Raw genomic sequence first — 22,384 nt, forward strand, 5'->3', positions numbered from 1 at the left:
AGATACAGGAAAGAGACATGTCCCTTGTTCCTCGAAGCTTTCCAAACCAACACAAATATGTGAGTGCTACCGTTAGTCCACACATGTTTGATTGTCTTACCAGTTTATTTTTAACATCTAAATTTTGGCAATCCATTTAGTTATTTATTGCATAAGAAAATTAAGGATTGGTCTCAAGTCTCTCGACCCCTAAACAAAAATATTATCAATCTGCATTTGCATATTATGAGTATTGTCATAAGTCCACACGAACCGCATTGTAATTTGATTGACTTAAGTAAGGGGGATATGAGTAGTCATGGCCACGGGCCGGTTTCAGCCCGGAACCGGCCCGGTCAAACCCGGGCCCGCGGTTCGGAACCGGCCCGGAACCAGCGGTTCCGGGCCCAGTTCCAAAAAAAAAAAAAAAAAAAAACCCTGCACCTGCAGTGCAGCAGGGCCCCACCCCCACCCACCCCCACCTCCACCTCCTCCACGCCCTCCTCTGTCCTCTCCCACCAGTCTTCCGCTCCACGCCTCCACCCTCTCCTCCTCCGTCCACAGACTCCACACCCCTCTCCGCCACTCCCACCCCCTCTCTGCCGCCGCCGCCCCCTCCGCCTCCCTCCTCCTCATGCCCTCCTAGTCCTCCCACCCTTCCCTCCCTTGCATCGGCGTCAAGCTCGTGACCCACTTCCCCGGCAACTCCTCCGCGCTGAACCTGCCGGGGGTCCACGCCGTCTTCGTCCTCTTCAGCTCCCTCACCGGCCAGCCCCTCGCCACCGCGGACGCCACCGTGTTGACCCTGTACCGCACCGCCTGCGTCTCGGGCCTCGCCTCTGAGCTCCTCTCGCAGACCGACAGCAAGGTCCTCGTCATGGTCGGTCCCTTCTTCCCCCCTCTCCCCTGTGCCAGTCCTCCCCTTTTCTCCTCCGCCCGCCCCCCGTCTTCCCAGATCTGACCCCCGCCGCCGTCGCCGCCGTCGCCCCCGCCCATGGCCGCAGCCGCCGACGCCGACGCCCCCTCCTCCTCCCCTTTTCTCCTCCTCCCCCCTCGAACCGAAACCGGCCGGAACCGAAACCGGCCCGGAACCGCCAGAACCGGAACCGCCCCCTCGCGGTTCCGGTTCCGGTTCATATATGGCCACGAACCGGAACCGGCGGTTCCTGAACCCTGGCCATGACTAGATATGAGCCTAATTTAATTGGCAAAAGGACACTAGAAGTACTAAAAGTTGTATACGACACTCACTTTATTGCGAATTTTTTTTTTAATCACTTAATTGTCACTTTAAAAAAAAATGATCACTTTAAGTACTCACTCCGATTCGGGTAGCTGAAAATTCGATGTGGCAATCTTTTTTTATCAATTTCTCCAACCCACGTGGCCGCTGGTGTGCTTAGTCAGCATTAATAATTCAAACGCCGCTGTTTACATGTTTGCCCCAAATCTGAATCCCAAATCGAAACTCTAATTCGGTTTTAAGAGATGATGAATGGCTGTTTTCGCCGGTAAGAATGGCGGTATCCGTCGTTGCTAGATGTGCAGTGAGCAATGGCGTGAGACTCCAGCGAACCGCTATTGGTCGGATGATGGAGGATGGTTGGAAAACCTGAAACTTGCAGGCGGGATTTGCTGCATGATCACCGAACTGTGGATGCCGGAATTGCTGTGAGAGCTTGCCTGGGTGATGCCTCTGGTGCTGGGACTAGTTAGTCGCTGTAATGGTGCCGATTAGGGTGATTAAGGGCGCCGGAAAACCTACAAAAGGAGAAGGGAACAACAGCCGCATACTAACAAGCACAGCTCGCTGAGAATTTATTGGACAGCTTAGCTTAGAATTCTTTACCCAAACCAGCATTAGACAATATGCCCCTAATCCTTTCTAATAAAGTTTTATTCATGCGTTCTGCAATACCATTCTATCGTGGTGTATATTATAGTATGATGCCTCACAATATATTCATTTTTGCAGAACTCATTAAACTTGCCTCCACAAAATCCCAGCCCATTATTTGTTCTTAGTCTCTTGATCTTTTTACTAGTCTGCTTCTCAATCAATGTTTATCATTGCTTAAACGTAATAAAAATGTCACTCTCCTGCTTTAGAAAATAGATCAAAACCTTCCTTGAAAAATCATCAATGAAAATAGATACCTTGAACCAAGGCCATTTGAAGGAGTTTTTGCACGCCTACAAAGATTAGAATGAATAGAATCCAGAGTGACCCTTCTTGTGTGAATTTTTATTTAGAAACCAACCCTTTTTTGTTTCTCGAAAATATAATGCTCACAGAAATCTAGTTTTCTAATTTTCTCACCACACAGATAACCTCTCTTACTCAGCACATCCATCCCTCTGATTCTCATATGGCCTAATCTCACATGCCATAATTTAGTGTTGCCTAATTATGTCATAGCAAACGAAACTATAGTTGAACCAGTAATTGTAGTGCCTTACAGTTAATACGAAGTACAATTTTTCAGCCCTTTCGTCATCAGAAATGAACCTCTCACATAACTCCACCTTTAGTTGTATACCTACAACTGTTAGCATCAAGTGTACCTAAAGAGTTGAGGTACTTCTTCAGATCAAGAACGTGTCTGACATTTTCCAAGGTTCTGATTATGCCGTCGCGCATCTTAATACTGACAGTTCCAATTCCAACTGCTTAGCATTTAGCTTTGTTTCCCATTAGAATAGCTCCATAATTATATTCCTTATACGTGGAGAACCAATCATGATTAGGACACGTGTGATACAAACAGCCTGAATAAAAAACCCAACTATCACTGCATTTGTCTGAATAAAAAACCCAACTATCACTGCATTTGTCTTTCTCATCTGCAGCCAATAACTAATCTTCGTTTTCTTCTTTAGCAACACCAGCTTGAGCCGGATTTTTCATTTCCTTGATTCTATCTATTTAAGTAATTATGATTATTTTACCGATTTACATTTCCTTGATTTTGCTTATTCAAAATATTTTCTCTTTGTTGTTTTGCTTTTAGTTTCAGATAATTTTTCTTGATATGCCCCTTAGACTTATGGTAATTGCAAGTCTAATTCTTATGATTTGATTTTGACCTGCGCTTTCCATCATTGCTTTTCAACAGACCTTCCCCTAATAATTAAACCAGCCCCATGATCATTGCCACATTCAAAGTCAATTACGTATCTAATTTTTTCTTATTTAGAAGACTAGTCTTGATATATTCAAGATCGATAATTTCTCCACTAACAATTATGGTCTCTCTAAACTTGTTATAAGAGGGAGGTAATGAAACTAACAATAAAATAGCCTGATTTTCACCTCCAATCTTAATATCAATACTTCTTATTTTAGAGATAATAACACTGAACTTAGAAATATGAGACTTGAGCGAATTACCCTCAGCCATACAAAAAGTGAAGAGTCGTTGCTTGAGCTTCAATCAATTAACGAGAGATTTTCTAAAAAATATATTCTCCAATTTCATCTGTAAACGTGCAACTATTTTCTGATCTAGTACATTCGAGACAAAATTGGATAATAGACATAGCCTTTTCATTCAATTCTTCCCAAGTTTCATCCGACGTTCCTACGGTTTCTTTCCTTTCCCAAGTAGAGTTTTTTTCAAATCCAGTTGAGTAAGAACAACTAACGTACGAACCCGCCATAGGTTGAAATTGCTATTCTCATCAAACTTTTCAATATCAAATTTCGTTGTTGAACTTGAAGCAATAACCAGAAAATCGAAAAACTTTATGGCTCTAATACCATATATGACCAATGCAGAAACTACAACGAAATTAAAACTAAGAAGAATAAAAGAACACCTAGATTTAAGTGAAAAGCACTTGCAAGGAAAAATAACGGGGAAAAAGGCAAAATCCACTATGAAAATTCAAAAATTATAAAAGGTGGCTTGAAAACGAAAACCTTAAAACTCTTTCTGTCTCACTTTTTTTTTTGGGTCAAATTTCTGTCTATACTTCAAAACTGATAACTTGATGAAAACAATATTCATACGGCTCCAATGTTGGGCTAGCCCATGCCCTCCGCTGCCAACGCTAAACTTCCAATTATTTATTCTCAAGTCGGGTCGTCACAAATTTTAATTTAGGTATCAAAATTCAATTTCGATCTAATACCCAAACCAGACTTCAAGACATACTCAACACTACGCGACTTAGTGAATGTGCACAATGCAAGACATCAAAGTAGCGATCAGCATGTGTTTTATCCCACGCAGCAGAGATGGTGGGTGGCACCTTGAACCTTAAGTTAAAGGTTGAGGGAGACACAGTTGAGGAGCAAAGATGTAACCTTAGAGGCAAGACTAACCTTTAATACTTTCTGTTGAGGAAGTTAACGTTTCAGCAAACTTTCTGTTAAGCTTAGCATGCATCGGGGCAGCTTCCTGTCCATGAGAAGTTACGCAATCTGGCGACAATTTCCGTAAATGAAATAGTACGAATTTAAGGAAGCACATAGGTTCTACTTTTATATCTACATCATGGCGGCAAGCTTTCCTTTGCCGAAACTAGTCACATATCGAAAGAGAAATGAGGCACAATATTTCGATGAGGCTCTGTTACATGTTTTATTTTTTACTTAGTTACCACCTCCAAGTATCATCTAATTCTAAGCCTCATTGTGCCAGGAAAACAAATTAAAAGAACCTACCTAAACTCTCACCTTAACTCTTTCTTTAAGAAACTTAATGAAGCCTCCCAAATTCTTGTAGGATGATCCACCCTCCTTCTCCACAGCTTGCCTTGCCAATCTACCAATCTTTCTTGCCCTGTCCCTAGCCTGCCTTCCTCTCTCCCCTCCCATCAGTTCCTTAACTCCATCCCTTATCACCTCGCTAGCAATTGTCCCCCCGACACCACCTTCTCTCACCATAACCCCGGCCCCGAGCCCCGTAACCACAAGCTTAGCATTCAGTGGCTGGTCATTACCCGTTGGCCACGCCAGTATTGGCACCTCCTCTGACAAGCTTTCCAGCACTGAGTTCCAGCCGCAATGACTCAAGAACCCGCCTATCGCTGGGTGCGACAGGATGCGCCGCTGGTCCACCCAATCGTGCACCACCAAGCCCCTCCCTTTCAACCGATCCTCCCATCCGTTGTCCGGCAACACCCAAGTTGCCGATTTTACTGCCCATATGAACGGATACCCTGCCATCTCCAGTCCATGAGCTATATTGTCCATTTGCAGGTCACTCGAGTGTGCTTGTGTTCCGAATGATACATATATCACTCCGCTCGTTTCAACACGCTCATCCAGCCACTTGATGTAGGACTGAGGTGGGTCTGCCTGTTTGGATCCCACAGGTCTCTCTATCTGATTCTGGTCGTAGAGCAAAGCCGGCCCGATGCACCAAGCTCTTGCCCCCTGGCAGTAAAATGTTTCCAGGGCAGCAACATAATCACCTTCGAGCTCTTCGAAGCTGTTGACGATTAGGCCCGCGCTGTTTGCATCCGCCTCTCCAAGCTCTGCTAGTATAGGCAAGAAAGGGTCATTAAGGTCTTTGCACTGCTCCAAATCGGAGATGTCACACTTATAGACTGTGAAAGGAACGCTCAACTTCGGCAGTCTGATAGGATCGGAATCGGGCATTGCCATGAGGGACGGGACATTCCCGAAGGCAGTTTTCAAGATGACCATAGACAAAACCCCCAACCCATGGAAGGCAATCCTAGGAATTCCGAAAGACCGACACACGTCGAGCGTCCATCCTAGGAAAAAATCAGTAATCACGCAGAGCGGGAGAGACCCGGCTTCAGACATCTCCCTGAGAATACACTCAAAGGCGGGTCTCATGGACTTGGTGGCTTTCAAGAAAGGCACCAACAAAGCCATGGAAGGCAGATCGGCAGTGTTCTCGCATCCTTCAGGAAGCTCTGGGACTCTAGGAAACTGTATGGTGCGCAAGGAGATTTCAGTGTAGTTCGATACCTTTGACAGGATGAGTGGGGCATTCTTTGGGGTGGTGATGATGGTGACTTTGAGGCCGAGGCTTGTTAGGGCCTTGCATATGTCTAGTAATGGGAGTGCATGTCCCTGAGCCATATGAGGGAACACCACCACATGAGCACAAGGTGATGGCGATACCAACCCTGTCATGGCTTCTAAAATTCAGTCAAGATGTAGATGGACAACAGTAGAGGAGGAAGAGAAGGGTGAGAATTGTGAGTAGGCATTTCGACAGAAGCCCGCATTAAATAGAGACATTAACGGGAATGGCAGAGCACATAAATGCTACGCTGTATAATTTAATATGAACTCATGTACCGCGATGAATTAGTCAAGTTCATCAAAGTCAGAGATTTTATCCCTTGTTTCGAGATCAACTTGGATTACGCAATAAAAGAAGGATTTTGCCAATAATTATTCTAGGAAAATGCTGAGATGATACGGAGGGACGGTCAATTGACAACCACAGGAATTTTTTAGGAAACCGGTAAACTTCCTCAATCGATATCAAATTTTGACTCTACGTCTCCCTTTTTTTTTTTTTTGAAACTTTTATAATTTTTTTATTGCAAGCTTAGATTGAGAGACAAAATCATAAGAAACAAATTAAATTCTTTGGAAATCTATGTCATAGCATCTACTAGTTAAATTAACGAATACAATATGCCAGGATGAGAGTACCAAGAATTTCATTGATTTTCATTCAATTAAGAATTCAGATGAGATAAGGCACCGTAGCTATTCTCAAATTTGATTTGCAATCAAGAAAGAATCGGGGGTTTTCAATCGTTACTGGTACTTGTTATTTATTCTGTTTTGAAATAAAATATCTTACAATAAATTGACTTTTTTATTCATATGAAATTATATAGGGTCGGGTGTCTCGTGGTCGTGCGAATCTTCTCAATGAACCAAACGTTGAAGCTATATTAGGTAAAATCTGTGTCAAAATTGATCAAAAATCATTTTTTTAACTTTAGCTTTGACTCATGTGATCCTAAGATTGATTTTATAATGTTTTAGGTCCCAACACATCTTCATCTGCAATATTTGGATCAATGGGGTAAATTTTTTGCTCTACTAATTCATTATTCTTATTTTGATCTTTTCTTTACTTCATTTGTTTTATGCATAATCGATATCACTGATCTTAATTTTAGGTCATCAGAGAGTTCTTCTAAAGCAATTTGATTTGAGTGAAAGGAATGAGAAACCAATTTATTGCACAATGATTTTATCATTACTTGCAAATACAACGTTTTAAGTGTTTTTTCATCTTTTAAATTTAATAGAGGTGTATAATGACATTAACGATTTCTTTTAAGTAAGTGATTATATTTTTATACTTGTAATTATTTATATTTCGGTATCTAATTTATTTTTTCGTTCTTCATAGTCGAGAAAATTGATTCTGTGGGCCCTCTTATGACTTTTTCTCTCAATTTGAGCTTGCAATAAGGAAACATAGAAATCAATAAAAATAAAAAGAAAAAAAAAACATAAAGTCAAAATGAAACCGGTTGAGAAAGCTTACGGTTTCCTCAAAAAAGTCTTGTGGCTGACAATTGACTGCCACTCTTTCATCTTATGGAGGACGGTCATGCTAGCCGAATCCCATTATTCTATGGGCATCGTTGCAGTTTTCTAAGCAGTGGCTCTTCTGGTGCTGAACCGGAACCTCAAATGAAACGAAGTTGTCTGCCGTGTGCGGTAGTCAATACCATCAAACCAAGAAGCAGGTCTATAACCCTTCCTCGCTACACGTCGCATCGCCCTTGGGGGTGACCATAGACAAGTGGCGAGGACTAGTACCATACGTGTCTGATTGAACCCATGGTCGAGTCAGGATTAAATCCGAGCGGGATTTCCTAATCTCCTTCACGTGAACAGAGAACTTGGGATGAGCGGTTTGAGGACCAATTTATAGATTTCACCGAAACATAGAACTTATCCGTCGGTATCGTTTCTCGAATTTTTAAAATATGAAATATACCTTGGCCCCGTTTGGTTCAGCATTCCCAATACTCATTTGAGCTCTAAAGTCCCTTGGCCAAATGTAAATGGTGTTTGGCAATTTTTTTGAAACCTACATCGTCACGGGTTCTAAGATCGATTTCATGTCTATTCAAATTCCACCAATATTCTTAATTAAACGATTGCAATGAATCATTACTTCAAATGACCACAATTTGCTCCTCCATCTATTGACCAAAACTCATATTTAGACACACAAAAAATGCGAAACATTAACAAAGTAAATGCCTGAGTCATAGATATCGCCAAAAATGAAGGTTTGGACTAGCGATTCCAGATAACACACTCATTATCAGACACCATGAAATACCGTATGGTTGAGCGAAGACATAAAACAAGAAAAACACAGAGACTTATTTCAAGTTGCCGATTTTCTAATTTTTAGAACCTGAAACTTACCCAGTATATTTTAGAACTTGAAACCATATCGATTTCCACCGGTTCGGTTATACCCGGAATGCTCACCCCTACATAAGACAGAAAAATATCTGCCAAGCTCTGCGGTAAACGTTTATACAGTAGAAGTGCAGGGATTTCTTTGGCATCATCGATGTCCAAAACGCCGGTCATGACCCGTCCCCTCAGTTAAATCACAAATAGGGCAGGTCTATATCTGGATCTTATTGGAAGATACCCGGTCATACATAGCGTAGTGGCCCGAGATTGACGTTATTTCGACGACTTTTTAGTTTGGTTTCAAGTAGACTTGAATTTGCACGCATGCAACTATGTTGCTCAGCGGGCACAAGCCGATATCTAAGCCCACCAATACATGTTCTCGTCCATTTGAATAAACTCATCCTTGCTCGAGGAAATTGTCAACCCAGAAAGGAACTCAACAGTAAACTATGCTTCCCCGGCTACTAATTAATCGCTCTTAAATTGCAAGTACTTTTTTCATTAGTTGCCCAAGTGCAAAAATCTTTGAAAAACGACTCGACGACCCTATGTCCAAATCGAAAAATCTATCTTCATATATAGAATGGACGCCGATGCTATGCATTGCTATCGAGCTGCGTCATTGGGGAACTGTAGATTAATGCTAATTATACTATAAAACTCGCTTTGTCATCGAAAAATCTATCTTCATATGTAGAATGGACGCCGACGCTATGCATTGCTATCGAGCCATGTCATTAGAGAACACTAAATTACTGTCAATTATGCTGTAAAACTCCCCTACCTCGCTCTGTCACCTTCCGTTTTATATTGCACTCCATTTGCACTCCCTCGTCTTCTTGAACCGACAGCAAATCCAGTTTGAGAAGATGGGTTTCGTGTATGAGAGGAAGCCCGCCCACGCCGCGCTCGTTCGGGTCCACGGGACGAATCTGGTCTTATTGGGTCGGGCTGGGCTGGGCGAAATCGGTGATGCATGCGAACCGGACGTGCAACTTTATCAACGTTGTCTTAAAATATTCCCGACATCTTTCTCCGCATTCGATGCGTTCTCCCCCGAAAACACCTCCCCCCAGTCGAGTTTTCCCTCGTCTACGTCCGTGATTTTATTATAATATCTCGTGCGTCGATCCCATCGGTGATTAAGATATAGGAACTTCCAAAACAACACGGACACGCGTCTTTCTCCTACTTGTCGCTTTAACTGGGCATGCTTCCTGCCTTTGTCTTGTCGTTTCAGATGGCTTTCTCGTCCAACTCTCTGTGCCGTATCAATCCATCTTTCCGATTTAATAATCCAGCTTGACATAAGAATGAAGATTTCTTGTTTTCAGAAGAGAAGTAGGAGGATGGAAACGCTCAAGAAGTGTTCCTGAAGTCGATGGGGGACTCCCCCACTGTTATAGTATCGCCACTGGTGATACTCCATCAAATCTTAGCTTCTCTTAGCCTTTGGTTTTCCGAAACATCCTCACCAGGAACCAAATATTAAATCAGTGGTGTATTGGAAATAACCCATCTCATAAACTCACCAACTTCACCACTCGATTAATTTACTCGAGACAAGACGCGGCCGTATCCACTGTTGACCACAAAATATTCCAAGTCTACTCAAAGGACAAGTGCCTAGAAAGTCCGTGTTCTGTACATTAAGGTTGAAAGGATATCTACTGTTATTCTTCCACTCATACAAATATCACAACTTGCGGGTATTATCATCTCCCCCACTTTACCCAGTAACAGAGTCCGACCCAATCCATGGCAAATGAAGTTCTTTCATCACCGGCCATTACTTTGCCTCGGGCATCCACCGATGGGTCCGCTCCTCGGCCTGGTGTTGTCGGTACGATTAGAGAAGCCATCGAGCTACTGGCAAGGAATCCCAAGCTTATGATCCAAACAATGCTCCTGATATTCTCTCCCTTCTCTTTCCTAGTCCTCCTTCATTATGTTCTAGCAGGGCCACTCATGGAGAAAGTCGAGGATGGCTACGAGCGCTCCGAGTTAGATCCGTGCGATTTAAGATCATTTGTGGGAATTGAGTCGGTATTCTTGCTATCTTCCTCAATAATTTTTTTCCTGGGAATGCTATTGATAGTCTATGGATCGGCAGTCATTTATAACAACAAATCCATAAGCCTCAAACAACTGGTGTCAAGGATAAAGTTCACATGGAAGAAGCCATTCATTACATGGTTTTTTGTCTGCATTTTGGCAATCTTGTACTGGGCTCTGGCTTTGGTGATAGTTCGATGGGTTAATCTCTACGTGTGGAGTTGGACAGCGGGAATCCTTGCTGTATCTTTGTATCTGTTCCTGGCTGCCCTTTGGAGTCTTGGTTTGGTTGTTTCTGTCTTGGAAGATGATGTTTCAGGACCGAAGGCCTTTCTAAGAGCTTTAAAGCTGATGAGGTGCAAAAAAATGGAAGCTTTCAGGCTAATGTCGATGCTGGAACTAATGAGTATTCCAATCTACATTGTGTTCTATGTCACATCAGCAGATGATGACGATAAGCTCGGCATTGTCGCTCAGTTTGCTTTTGGAGCTGCTGCGACGCTGCTCTTCTGCACAGCGAAATTTTTCTCCTTTATGGTTTTCACTGTGTTCTACTATGAATGTCGACGGAATCACGGGGAGAAAATAGACCTGGAACTGGGTCAGGGGTACAAGATGGTTCCTACGGTAGCCCAATAAGATCCTTCTCTTCCTTGGGCTATATTATAGTTGTTATACATGAACTCCAATTTGAATTTTGTTTTTAGATCTCATCATCTTCACTCACTAGCATGGAGACTTGGAATGTATATGTAGCAGCGACAGATTCTAATGATGTTAACTTTTCTCAACAATTTCATGAACTGCCAGACTGATTCACTCACTATTTCTACATCACTAACAGCAGATGCTAGTAGCCGAAACTAGCAAGCATATGAAGAATCTGCCGTTTTCACCGCCAATTAGCATGAGGAATCAGCAAGTCACAAGATGTCGGAACATTATGGCTACTCAGACCTAGATGGCCATTGGGGTGTAAGCTGATCGCACTTGTTAACCTCAAAGGAAAAATCATATACCCTCCTTGGAGAAAGTGTATTCACTTCATAAAGAGACTTACACATACTGTGGCTCATTAGTCTCTCTTTAATCATCAGATGCTGAACTCACAGAACTAGGTATAATAACTCTCTATTCATCAATGAATTCATGCAAAACTAATACGAGTGCATAATTCTGTCAGGCAATAATAGAGCAGCACCAAACACTCGCCCATTCTTGATCTGAGTGTCTCATCTTGTTCTTCCACCTATATGCTGACCTGATCTGATCCACTTCTTTTTTTCTCTTTTCTTTTCTTTTCTTTATTCTTTTTCTAGAAACTGTTGGCCGGCGAGGTCACCGGCCGACCATCGCTGGCCACAGGTGAGGGCCGGCGACCCTCGCCTGGTCTAGGCGTCCCTCGCCATGAGCGAGAGCCTTCACGTCCTCGCTCTTGGTGGGCGAGGGCGTCGCAGCCCTTGCCGACCAACAAACGAGGGTCAATCCAGGCGAGGGCGACCATGCCAGCCAACAGTTTCTAGAAAAAGAAAAAAGAAAGAAAAGAAAAGAGAAAAAAAGATTAAAAAATCTGAAAAAATTATTAGAAAATGATAAATTTTGTCCACGTTAGCGCCGGCGGTACCACGTAAGACCGCCGGCGACTACGTCAGCAATTTACGGCCTAAATTGGCTAGATGGACTGAATTGATACCAATGCGAAAAAATTTTAGAACTAAATTGATTCAATTGAAAGGTTTAGGACTGAATTGGTACTAGTGCAATAGGTATAGAAATTTCTTGATACTTTTCCCGACTGAATCAGGAAAGTTCAAAAAGGAAGCAGGCCATTTGCATCATCATGTACAGACTCGAGGCCCAATTCACGCGATCCAACTCCAAAACGAGAGTACTCCAGTGAAGATGCACATGCACATTGCCCTTGCTAGCGAAGCCTGACCAGGCATCATTCGGTAGCATTTCTCGGCAAGTTACCGTATAAGGGCGTCAACAATGTCGTGCACAAGAACAGAGATGTTGAACGTGGAAAACTGTTGCTTTCCCCGAAATTTCGAGTATTAATGTGAAGAGAATTGCCGTGTGAAGAGAATTGACTTGTTTTGTTGTCCTTACCTTAGCAATGGCATAATTTTGTCCTTCGGTAGCCCTTTTCAGCTGATTACAGAGGCTTTGACTTTTCCTCGGATAAAGTGCGACTAAAATGGCATGAGAATTTGCCCATCAAGTTTATCTTTGTTGTGTGTCTGACTTGGTCCAATACCGATATCGCACACCGGGTATGTCGTTAAGTGTCAAAGTCAGCTATTTCCACCGTCTTTGGAATGCTTAGAGGAAACCTACCTCTGCTTGTTCCATCTTCCCCCCACTTCTCTTCATATATATGGCTGAGTAATGATCATTTTCTGCATACAATTCAAAGGTGTCAATCCAGATTAGGGAATGGATTTTGCGTGTCCGACAACATAGGAGTCAACCTATGGAATAGTCAAGAGATGGGCAAGAGCATGACTAAGCCAAACACAACCACAGGACCTTCTCTATTGATTTTTCCAACATCCTAACTTCTGATTCAAGAAACTTGAGCTTGACATCTTCCCCCTACTTCTCTACATATATATATGGATGAATAATGATCTCTCCCTAGATTATCTTGTTCTTGATGCTTTCATTCCTCCAGTCGACACACGATTACTCCAAACCTCAAACTGCACAAAACATGAACCCAAGATCTTTGTTTTCCATTTATCTATTGTACATCCCAATATGCTTGTTCTTAACGCCATCAACGTGTCAGAATGTAACAGCAACAACGATAGATGTCGGAGTCATTCTAGATATGGATACATATGTTGGAAAGATGAGCAAGACATGCCTTGAGATGGCGATCGACGATTTCTACTCTGCTCACGATGATTACACTACAAGATTAGTCCTTCACACGAGAAACGCAACGAGCGATGCGGTCGTGGCTACATCTGCAGGTACGGGATGTGAAGTTTTATTCTCTGACACCTGATCGTGTTCCAAGTTGTTACGTGGTGATATAACTTGCAAAGAAACAAAATACAATTCATTGCAGCAATGAGATTTCCCGCTAATGCAATTACTCAGAAATCATTCGTCATCTGTGAACAATGAATTTATTTGTATTCTTCCATCCATAGAAGTCAGCGTGAAATTTTCATGGCTAAAGATTTTCTTTTCAGGTAAAGTATAGGAAACAACTCCTTAGATTACTGTCTTAAGATGCTAGCAAAGTGTATGTCTATGAGGGAAAATGTGACTAATTTTCAAAGACCAATATAGAACCTGAAGTTCAATTTGTTCTGATTTCGCAGCAATAGAATTGTTAAAGAATTATCAAGTCAAGGCCATTCTGGGGCCTCAACAATCAAGACAAGCAGATTTTATAGCTGATATCGGCAACACAACTCACGTCCCTATAATTTCCTTCACTGCGACAAGCCCTTTGCTTTCGCACCTTGAAACACCCTACTTCATCCGAATGGCACAAGTAGACACCTCTCAGCTGAAAGCCATCGCTGTCATTGTCAAAGCTGCCGAGTGGAGGGAGGTTGTACCTATTTATGAACGCTCTCATTACGGAAGTGGAATCATCTCTTATCTTGCTGATGCCATGCAAGGAATCGGTACAAGGATACCGTACCGGTGCGGAATCTCTCCTTCAGCTACAGATGATCAGATCCTGACAGAGCTCTACAAGTTAATGACTATGCAAACACGGGTTTTCATCGTGCATATGTTGCCAAATCTTGCATACCGACTTTTTCTCAAGGCAAATGAAGCTGGAATGATGAGAAAAGGATATGCCTGGATAGTCACGGATGGGATTGCAAGCCTTCTCAGCTCCATGGACTCCAATGTTGTCAATTCTATGCAAGGTGTTATAGGTGTGAAGACTTACCTTCCTCAGACCAAAGAGCTAGACCAATTCACGAAGAGATGGGAAGAGCGATTTCATGAGGAATATCCAGGAATCAACCATGTTCAGCTAAATGCCTTTGGCCTAGGTGCCTATGATAGCATTTTTGCTTTAGCAATGGCAGTAGAAAAGGCTGATATAGCGAACTCACAATTTAGTAAACCAGCCATCCGGAATAATGTGACTGACCTGGAAACCATTGGTGTCTCGGAGTCGGGACCAAAGCTCCTCCAGTCAGTTTTGAATACCAAACTCAATGGATTAAGTGGCAGAGTTGAATTCATAAATGGACAATTACCGATATCTGCCTTTCAGATAGTGAACTTGGTTGGAAATGATGCAATATCAATTGGACATTGGGCAGAGAATGGCATCATAGATCAACTTCCCGCCAGTAATGAGAACTCAACCAGCGAGAAGAATTATCTGAAAAAAATTGTTTGGCCTGGTAAATCAAGGAGGACCCCAAAAGGTTGGGATATTCCAGCAAATGAGAAGAAGTTGAGGATTGGAGTCCCAGTAAAAGCGGGATTTAGCCAATTCATAAATGTGGAAACAGATCCTCTGACAAATGCTCCCAATGTTACCGGTTATTGCAAAGATGTGTTTGAAGCTGTCATGAAATCGTTGCCATATGCTGTTCTGTATGAGTATGAACCCTTCGAGACTAGTGAAGGCAGTGGAGTGAGTGCGGGAAGTTATGATGAACTTGTTGGCAATGTCTCTACTGAGGTAATGAATTCTGAACTTGGATTTCACATGATTAAATCAAAGTTGCGTGTTTTACTCAAACAGTTTGCTTCCTGACCCCTCTCTCAGTTTCCAACCTCTCGCTTATATTCTCCACTAAAGCGCTTCTGTTTTTTAGACCAACATGCAGCGTTTTGATGCTGTCATTGGCGACATAACCATCAGGGCGAACCGAGCTGAATTTGTGGATTTCACCCTTCCTTACACAGAGTCAGGTGTCTCCATGATTGTTCCAATCAAGGGTGATGATAAAAAAAGTGCATGGATCTTCTTGAAACCGCTGAAGGCAGAACTATGGATAACCATAGGAGCCTTCTTTGTGTACACTGGCATTGTAATATGGGTTCTTGAGCACCGGGTGAACGAAGACTTTAGAGGACGTCCATACAAACAAATTGGAATGATCTTGTGGTTCTCCTTCTCTACAATGGTCTATGCCCAGAGTAAGTCACCTCATCCATCTTTCTTCAATATACGTAGTCAAATAAGTCGTGAAATAGAAAGTTTGGTAAAAAAAAAATCAGTAAAGCTTGGTGATATTATTGGAGGAAGCAATGTCTTGTCTGATAATTGCAAAACTGCAAGATAATAAGCTATAGGTCGAGCGACCTTATACTGAATCGTTAAAAAATAGGAAAGAATACTACTTTTGTCTTGTGGTAGTGGAAACAGAAACCCTGATGGATGCTGCATATACAAAGAGTGGCTCTCTAACTGTAGCTTCTTTAATTTTGCAGGGGAAAGGGTAATCAGCAATTTGTCGAGATTTGTGTTGATCATATGGATCTTCGCTGTCCTAGTACTTTCGTCGAGTTACACGGCAAGCTTGACCTCTCTATTAACTGTACAACAGCTCCAACCGACAGTCACAGATATCAATGCTCTCATAAGGAATGGAGATTACATTGGGTACCAGGATGGTTCTTTTGTTCCGGATCTTTTGAAAAGCTTAGGGGCAGATGAGTTAAAGCTCATAAAGATGAATACTTCAGAGGAATATTATGAGAATCTTTCTAAAGGCAGTATTAATGGTGGAGTATCTGCGATTGTGGACGAACTCCCTTATCTCAGGGCTGTTCTCGCTAAGTATTGTTCAAAATATAAGTTGGTTGGTCCAACCTACAAAGCTGCAGGTTTTGGATTTGTGAGTGTTCCTCACTCTCTCACTCAGTATACACACGCACACATACTTAAGTAGTTGCACAACTGCTGAAAGATTACCAAAGCAAAAGGTTGCTTGGTTAAACTTTTTTTGTTGGCATTGAACCAAAGTGTGCTCTATCATAGTTTGCTCGCACGAGTAGTTGCCATAACTATAATCTAATCCTATGGCCACTTAAAATTGTAATGATTATAGTTGCTCTTCTCCATTTCAAAGCAGACAACACTTTCAGACAGAGATATTTTCCTAACAAAGTTCGTTCATTCTCTCTTTGTTGATAGATATTAGGCGATCCTCTGATCTGTATATTCCCTCTCTGTCTTCAGGCATTTCCGAAGGGCTCACCACTAGTTCCTGACGTATCGAGGGCAATCCTGAGAGTCATGGAGTCACCCGACATGAATTTAATTACAAAAGCATGGTTAGGGGATCAGGACAAGTGTTCAGAGGAAGACGAGACTACTTTAACCTCCAACAGCCTCCCGCTGGACAGTTTCAGGGGCCTTTTTATCATCACGGCGCTTGCCTCAACCTCTGCGCTCCTCATCTTCTTGATCAACTTCTTCCGCGAGAACAGACACATCTTAGCCTCCCAGCAACCGTTGAAGCAAAAAGTGGCAGCCATTGTGAAGACATTCTACGAGATGAAGGAAGACGCCCGCAAGGCGGCAAAGAAGGAAAAGTACAAAGAAGAAGGAATCGAAATGGCTGCCGGAGGAGAAATCCATCTCACCCCAGGTGCAACCAGCTTTTCAAATGACGAACAAGGGCTGTTCTCACCGGATAACGGCTTATCATCCCCGGAACCTGGAACGCTGTATCACGCGTGGACTGTTACAGGGATGGATGAAGATAGGCACAGAAAGTATTCTTTTCACTCCAACTCCGATTCTTTCTTGTACGATAAAATCTAATGACACTAACTTCGATAGCATTGTCAATAGTCATGCTTCATAATCAGGGGCAACGGTTTCTCTTTTCGATTTTCCATTTTCATTCTTCAGGGATGTAATGATGTACAGTTGGCTAATAATAAAAATCATCAATTTATTCACGTACGACTCAAAAAGGGAGATGATGGAATCTGGTGGTTAACTGCCGTATATGCCAAACCTGATGAATTAGCTAAAGCTCAACTGCGGGGCCAACTTGAGCATGTAGCTATTGACGAAACCTTGGATGGTCACGGGGGATTTCAACGACATGTTCAGAGAGTGGATTGACAGATGCCGGCTTATTGATCTTGGGCGGGCGGGAATGAAATTTACATGGCGTGGACTCAATGAAATTGATATAATCAGGTACTCAAGCACCTCGATAGAGCACTATGTAATCTTTCTTGGCAATTGTTGTGTGTTGATGCAATAGTTTGGGTGCTCCCAGGAGTTAAATATGATCATCATCCTCTCTTGATTTCTCTATACCAAGAGAATACCCCTAAGCTAACTCGATCCTTTTATTTTGAGGCAGCTTGGCTTACTCATGCGGCATTTAATGAGCTTGCTCAACTTAATTGGAATGATAATTTGCTGATTCATGTTGTTCCGTCTCAATTCCAATAAACTCACGGAATGGAATCAACATGTCTTTGGCAACATCTTCAGAAGGAAAAAGAATTTGATGGAGAGACTAGAAGGCATACAAAAGGCACTTGAAAAAGGTCCAAATTCATTTTTGTCAACCCTTGAAGCGAAGTTACAGCCAGAATTTGTTGATGTCTCAGTTCAAGTGGAAATTCATCGGTATAAAATATCTAGACATCAGTGGCTGCAATTCGATGACGAAGAAACAAAGTTCTTTCGTGCTACTGCAGTCATTAAAAGTAAAAGAAATAAGAGATAAGTGCATTGGAAGTTTTAAAACCTGTCGCTAAAATGCAATTGAGTCCTAAAACTTTTAAAAAGTGCAGTTAACTTGTCGTAAAAGTGCACTTGAGTCCTATAACTTTTAAAAAGTGCAATTAAATCCTAAAACTTGTTAGAATGGTCCAATCAAATCCTTCAGTTGATTGCATTTTAATTTTTTGAAAATTTTAGGACTTAATTGTACTTTCGTGACAAGTTTTTGGACTTAATTGAACTTTTTGAAACTTTTAGGATTCAATTACATTTTCGTAATGTCACGACCTACCCGTCCCGATTGGGTTAGGCCAATAGGTATTTGTCGATGGATGTGAACAACGATTGATTCGTTCGAAAGACAAACCAAATGGTTCATTAATCCAAAGACTAAGGCACTCCCAAGCCTCATACCTCGTGCGACGAGAATTTTCTAATTTACGCATTTGAATGGAGTCGCCACTAGCCATGATCAAAGGTCGGCTAGAAACCCTAATCGAAACGCGGGAGCGTCGTCTCGATGCGTGCGAAAATCAGAGATTCCAAAATTCGGGGACTTGATTACATTAGCAATCTAACTAGTGCCCTTTCGGTACCTAAACTTGAACGTTCGCAAACTAACATACCGGACAGCCTATCGAAAAACCTAAAGCTCGTCCTAACCATGCTAAAAATGAAAAATAACAACCAATGTATTTAAAGTGCACAACCAAAATAAACAACCAGCGACCTATCATCGTCTCTAGAAAGGAAAAGGCAATCAAAAGCCCCAAGGTAAAGCCCTAATGGCTTGTTCGATTTTTAAGAATTTTTTAAAGAATTTTCTCAATTTTTACGAATTTTAAACTAAGCCCAGAATGAAATTAAAACTAATATTTAGTGAAATCAAGCCCAAAAAGTGATTTTTGAACATTTCCTAATTTTCTGAATTTTTTTGGAATTTTTCGAATTTTTCCGAATTTTTTAATGTTTTTTAGACTTTTAATATTTTTTTTGGATTTTTAAACATTTTCGAATTTTTTTTGGAATTTTTTTATATTTTCTATTATTTTAATATTTTTTGAATTTTTGCATTTTTTTTAATGTTTTAATATTTTTAATAATATAATAATTCCGGACCGGTTTCCCTGACCCGATCCGCCCGACACCTGACCCGGGACTCCGACCCGCCTGGGATCCCATTTTCCATTTCTTTTTTTTTTTCTTTCTTATTCCTCTTTTTCCCTTTTTTTGTGCTTCTCTTCCTTTTCTAATTTTTTTTCTATTTTTTTATTACTCTCCTCCCCTACGTGCTTTTGCCCATGCATGTTCTTTTCTTTCCCAGAAACCCCTTTCCCCGAGAGCTTCCCTCTTACACCCGGAGTTTCACCTCTGGCCACCGAACACCACCTCCAGCCGTCGACCTCCAACGTCGACGGCCACCCCTCGTCGATCGTCGCGCCACCGCCGATGGCCACTACCCGACTATCACCGAAGCGATTCCGGCGACACCGTTATCACCGAAGAGACATACCAACTCAAACGCCGCTCTAGCAAAATAAACAGCCAAAAACCAACACATGCACGCTAAATATGAGGAGGAACACGCTGGCTAAGGCGGCCTCAAGCCGTGGGCTTCGTCGATGCGGGAAAATCTCTCCGGTGGGAGGATGCGTATGTAAGACCAACTCGGACGATGCACGAACAGCGGCATAAAAACACAGGAAAAATACCAGATCAGGCACGAAATATCAATCCAAGCTCTAACGAAGCATAAAATGAAGATTACATAGACGGATCTTGGTGATATTGGTCTCGGCCTTCGTTCAGACATTTTATCAAACAAGTGGTAGGCGAGTTCGGATAAAGGCTTAAAAATGGTCGTGAACGTGGTTTTTGGCTCAAATGTGATATATAAAGTTCTAAACAACCATATTACACCAAAGAGCTATTTCATTTTACAAAAAGACTTTAAAAAATCACCACGACCAGATTTGACACTCCAAGCTTAAACTGTTTCACTGAGACACTTTATCAAACATGTGCGGTACAACCGAGGAATTGGGTTACAGATCCGATTTTAGCAAAACTCATGACGTGTTCTCGGTGTGAAACGTTTAAAACAGCTTCTTTGAGTATCAAACGAGCACGAGTATCCATCAATGGGGGCCGGGCGACCATCGAAATAGGCTCAATGTGCCCGGCATCCGAGAGGCAAGGGAAAAACAAGGGAGGCGCGAGTCTCACCTGGTCGTGAACGGCACGGAATCAACGATGGTGACGAGATGCGCAGCTGACTCTGCTCGTTTGCGGCAACTAAGCGCGATTTCTTCGATGATTTGATACCGAAACGGACGCTCTCAAAAAGAGGCGTTCGTTTAAGTGGATCATTCAAGGTGACGGGTGAGCGACCGAGAGGGGGACGAGATTTGCCGGTCACCGGGAAGGGACCGGAACGCTCTCAGCGAAGAAAGACCCCTCTATCAAACCGAGCTCTTTCTCTCTTTCCTCTCCTCCCTGTCTCTTTTTTTTCTTCTCGGTAACTTCCACTGTTCTTCCTTTTTGTTCACAATCTCCTATCCCCCGTATCTCTTGCCAAGCCTCCTCCTTTTAGATTTTCTGCCGGTCCTCTCTCTTTGGTGTCCCTCCAAAACGGTCCCCGATCAGTCAACGAAGCCAGCCCTTTTTCTTTCTATTTTCAGCTCAAAGCTACCGTTGATCAGCCTGCCCTCACTGCTCTGTCCCTGTTCTCTGCTCTCTTGCTCATCAAGCTTTATCCTCTCCCCTTCTCTCTCCAGTCAAACTCTATCTTGACTCCCCCTTTGCTTTGCATGTGCAGATTATCGTGTTTCCTTTTTCGTGTGTCCGTGGATGGAGACCAAAGAGAGAGAAAGAGAGGCTTTCATCTCAATCCACACCGGAGAGAAGTGTTTCTCTTTTGTCTTTTCTTTGGCTTTTCCTTTCTCGATCTCTCCTCTTGCTCTTCTCAAATTTTGTCTTTTCTGTGAAATGCCTCTCTCTTGAGGACCACCCCACGCTCATTTGGTGAAAGACATTCTTTTCTCTGAAAAAAAAAAAAAGATTACCTCTCTCTGTACACTCTCAATTCTCTCCCCTATAGCGTGAGATAAGTGAATCCCTTTCTTGTTGGTCCATGAGAAGAGCTCCCCTTTTGTCTTTTCTTTCTTTTTGCTTCTTTTGTGAAAGTGTGGGTGGAGTTCCGAGAGGGAGAGAGAAGAGACCCCTTCGTATTAGCCCAGGGGAAGAGATTCCCCTCGTACCAGAGTTCACTTTTTTTTTTGTCTTTCTCTCTTTTCTTTTTTTTTTTCTCTTTTTTTTTTATTATTATCATTTTTTTTAATTTTTATAATGACGATTTTTCAAAAATAATAAAAATAATAAAAAATAAAAATGAAATAAAATAAAAAGAAAATACGCTTCACTAAGTTCTACTAATGTAAATGCGCCTAACATCTATATGCCATGTAATTTAATGAAAATATTTTTGTTTAGGGGTTAAAAATCAATCCCTAATTTTCGTGCAATTAAACCCTAAATGAATAGGCAAAATTTAGATGTCAACACGTAATAAATTTTAAGACTTCCGATGTATTTATCCCAAGAAATAAAATTGGGGGACTCAAGAATAATAGTAGTGAATGGATATCTAACCAAGAGGAAGTGAAAGACATGGTGGTGGATTTTTACAATAAAATCTTTTCACTGAAACAAACCAACAGCAACTGTGATCTCACAATTTAACGGTTTGTTGTGGAACCTTAAAAAGCGCTCAAACCGGATGGATTTCAAGCAATTTTCTTTCAACGTCAGTGGAATCTAGTTGGTTTTTCGGTGATTAATTTTATTCTTGAAGTATGGTCGGGAAATTGCAATTGATCTGAGATTAATAGAACTCCATTAGTCCTAATTCCGCTAGTGCAGCAACCTGAGTCAATTCAACAACTTTAGACCAATTAGTCTGTGTAACGTCTCTTATAAAATTCTCACCAAAGTGATTGTAAACGGGAGTGCTCCCACAGCTCGTTTTGCCCAGTCAGACTAGCTTTGTTCCTAGTAGACATATTCATGACAACGTGATTATTGCACAACAAGCAATTCATTCAATGAGTAAATTCCAAGGGAAACACAAGAATATGATCATCAAAATTGATCATGAGAATGTGTATGACCGACTTAAATGGTCCTTTATTGAGGAGACCCTTCATATGTTAGGTATTCCAGTGCCAATGACTTAGCTAATTTTGAAATGCATCACTTCG

The 22,384-nt window shown here is 41.9% G+C and overlaps 4 protein-coding genes across 5 annotated transcripts in view; 2 read left to right on the plus strand and 2 right to left on the minus strand.

Annotated features, from left to right (window-relative positions):
* The window catches only part of LOC115689119 (60S ribosomal protein L7-2-like), an 83,258-nt gene that overhangs the window by 45,057 nt on the left and 15,817 nt on the right, over window positions 1-22,384 (minus strand). The gene's annotated exons all lie outside the window — the stretch shown is intronic.
* Window positions 4,416-6,181, minus strand: LOC115689054 (UDP-glycosyltransferase 90A2-like). Its single transcript, XM_030615022.2, has one exon. It carries the CDS (start codon window positions 6,092-6,094, stop codon window positions 4,649-4,651), a length of 1,446 nt encoding a protein of 481 aa, XP_030470882.1. The 5' UTR covers window positions 6,095-6,181; the 3' UTR covers window positions 4,416-4,648.
* On the plus strand, window positions 10,136-11,071 carry LOC115689084 (uncharacterized). The gene has a single exon (XM_030615051.1). The coding sequence runs from the start codon at window positions 10,136-10,138 to the stop codon at window positions 11,069-11,071; it is 936 nt and encodes a 311-aa protein (XP_030470911.1).
* Window positions 12,512-17,345, plus strand: LOC115689062 (glutamate receptor 2.7-like). Of its 2 annotated transcripts, none has more exons than XM_030615029.2 (5): window positions 12,512-13,413; window positions 13,771-15,107; window positions 15,244-15,568; window positions 15,863-16,269; window positions 16,614-17,345. In XM_030615029.2, exons 1-5 carry the CDS (start codon window positions 13,092-13,094, stop codon window positions 17,199-17,201), a joined length of 2,979 nt encoding a protein of 992 aa, XP_030470889.1. In that variant the 5' UTR covers window positions 12,512-13,091; the 3' UTR covers window positions 17,202-17,345. The 2 variants fall into 2 exon arrangements, with proteins under 2 accessions (XP_030470889.1, XP_056176301.1); XM_056320326.1 differs by having other exon boundaries at window positions 15,256-15,568.

Source organism: Syzygium oleosum, unplaced genomic scaffold (genome assembly GCF_021117445.2).
Source record: "Syzygium oleosum isolate NSW1041296 unplaced genomic scaffold, Sole_v2.1 Sole_v2.20, whole genome shotgun sequence".
Classification (NCBI taxonomy): domain Eukaryota; kingdom Viridiplantae; phylum Streptophyta; class Magnoliopsida; order Myrtales; family Myrtaceae; genus Syzygium; species Syzygium oleosum.

Coding starts and splice junctions, on each gene's coding strand:
- LOC115689054 (XM_030615022.2), bottom strand. CDS start 6,094: ATGACAGGGTTGGTATCGCCATCACCTTGTGCTCATGTGGTGGTGTTC.
- LOC115689084 (XM_030615051.1), top strand. CDS start 10,136: ATGGCAAATGAAGTTCTTTCATCACCGGCCATTACTTTGCCTCGGGCA.
- LOC115689062 (XM_030615029.2), top strand. CDS start 13,092: ATGCTTTCATTCCTCCAGTCGACACACGATTACTCCAAACCTCAAACT. Junction 15,108..15,243: donor TTGGCAATGTCTCTACTGAG/GTAATGAATTCT, acceptor TCTGTTTTTTAG/ACCAACATGCAGCGTTTTGA. Junction 16,270..16,613: donor AAGCTGCAGGTTTTGGATTT/GTGAGTGTTCCT, acceptor CTCTGTCTTCAG/GCATTTCCGAAGGGCTCACC.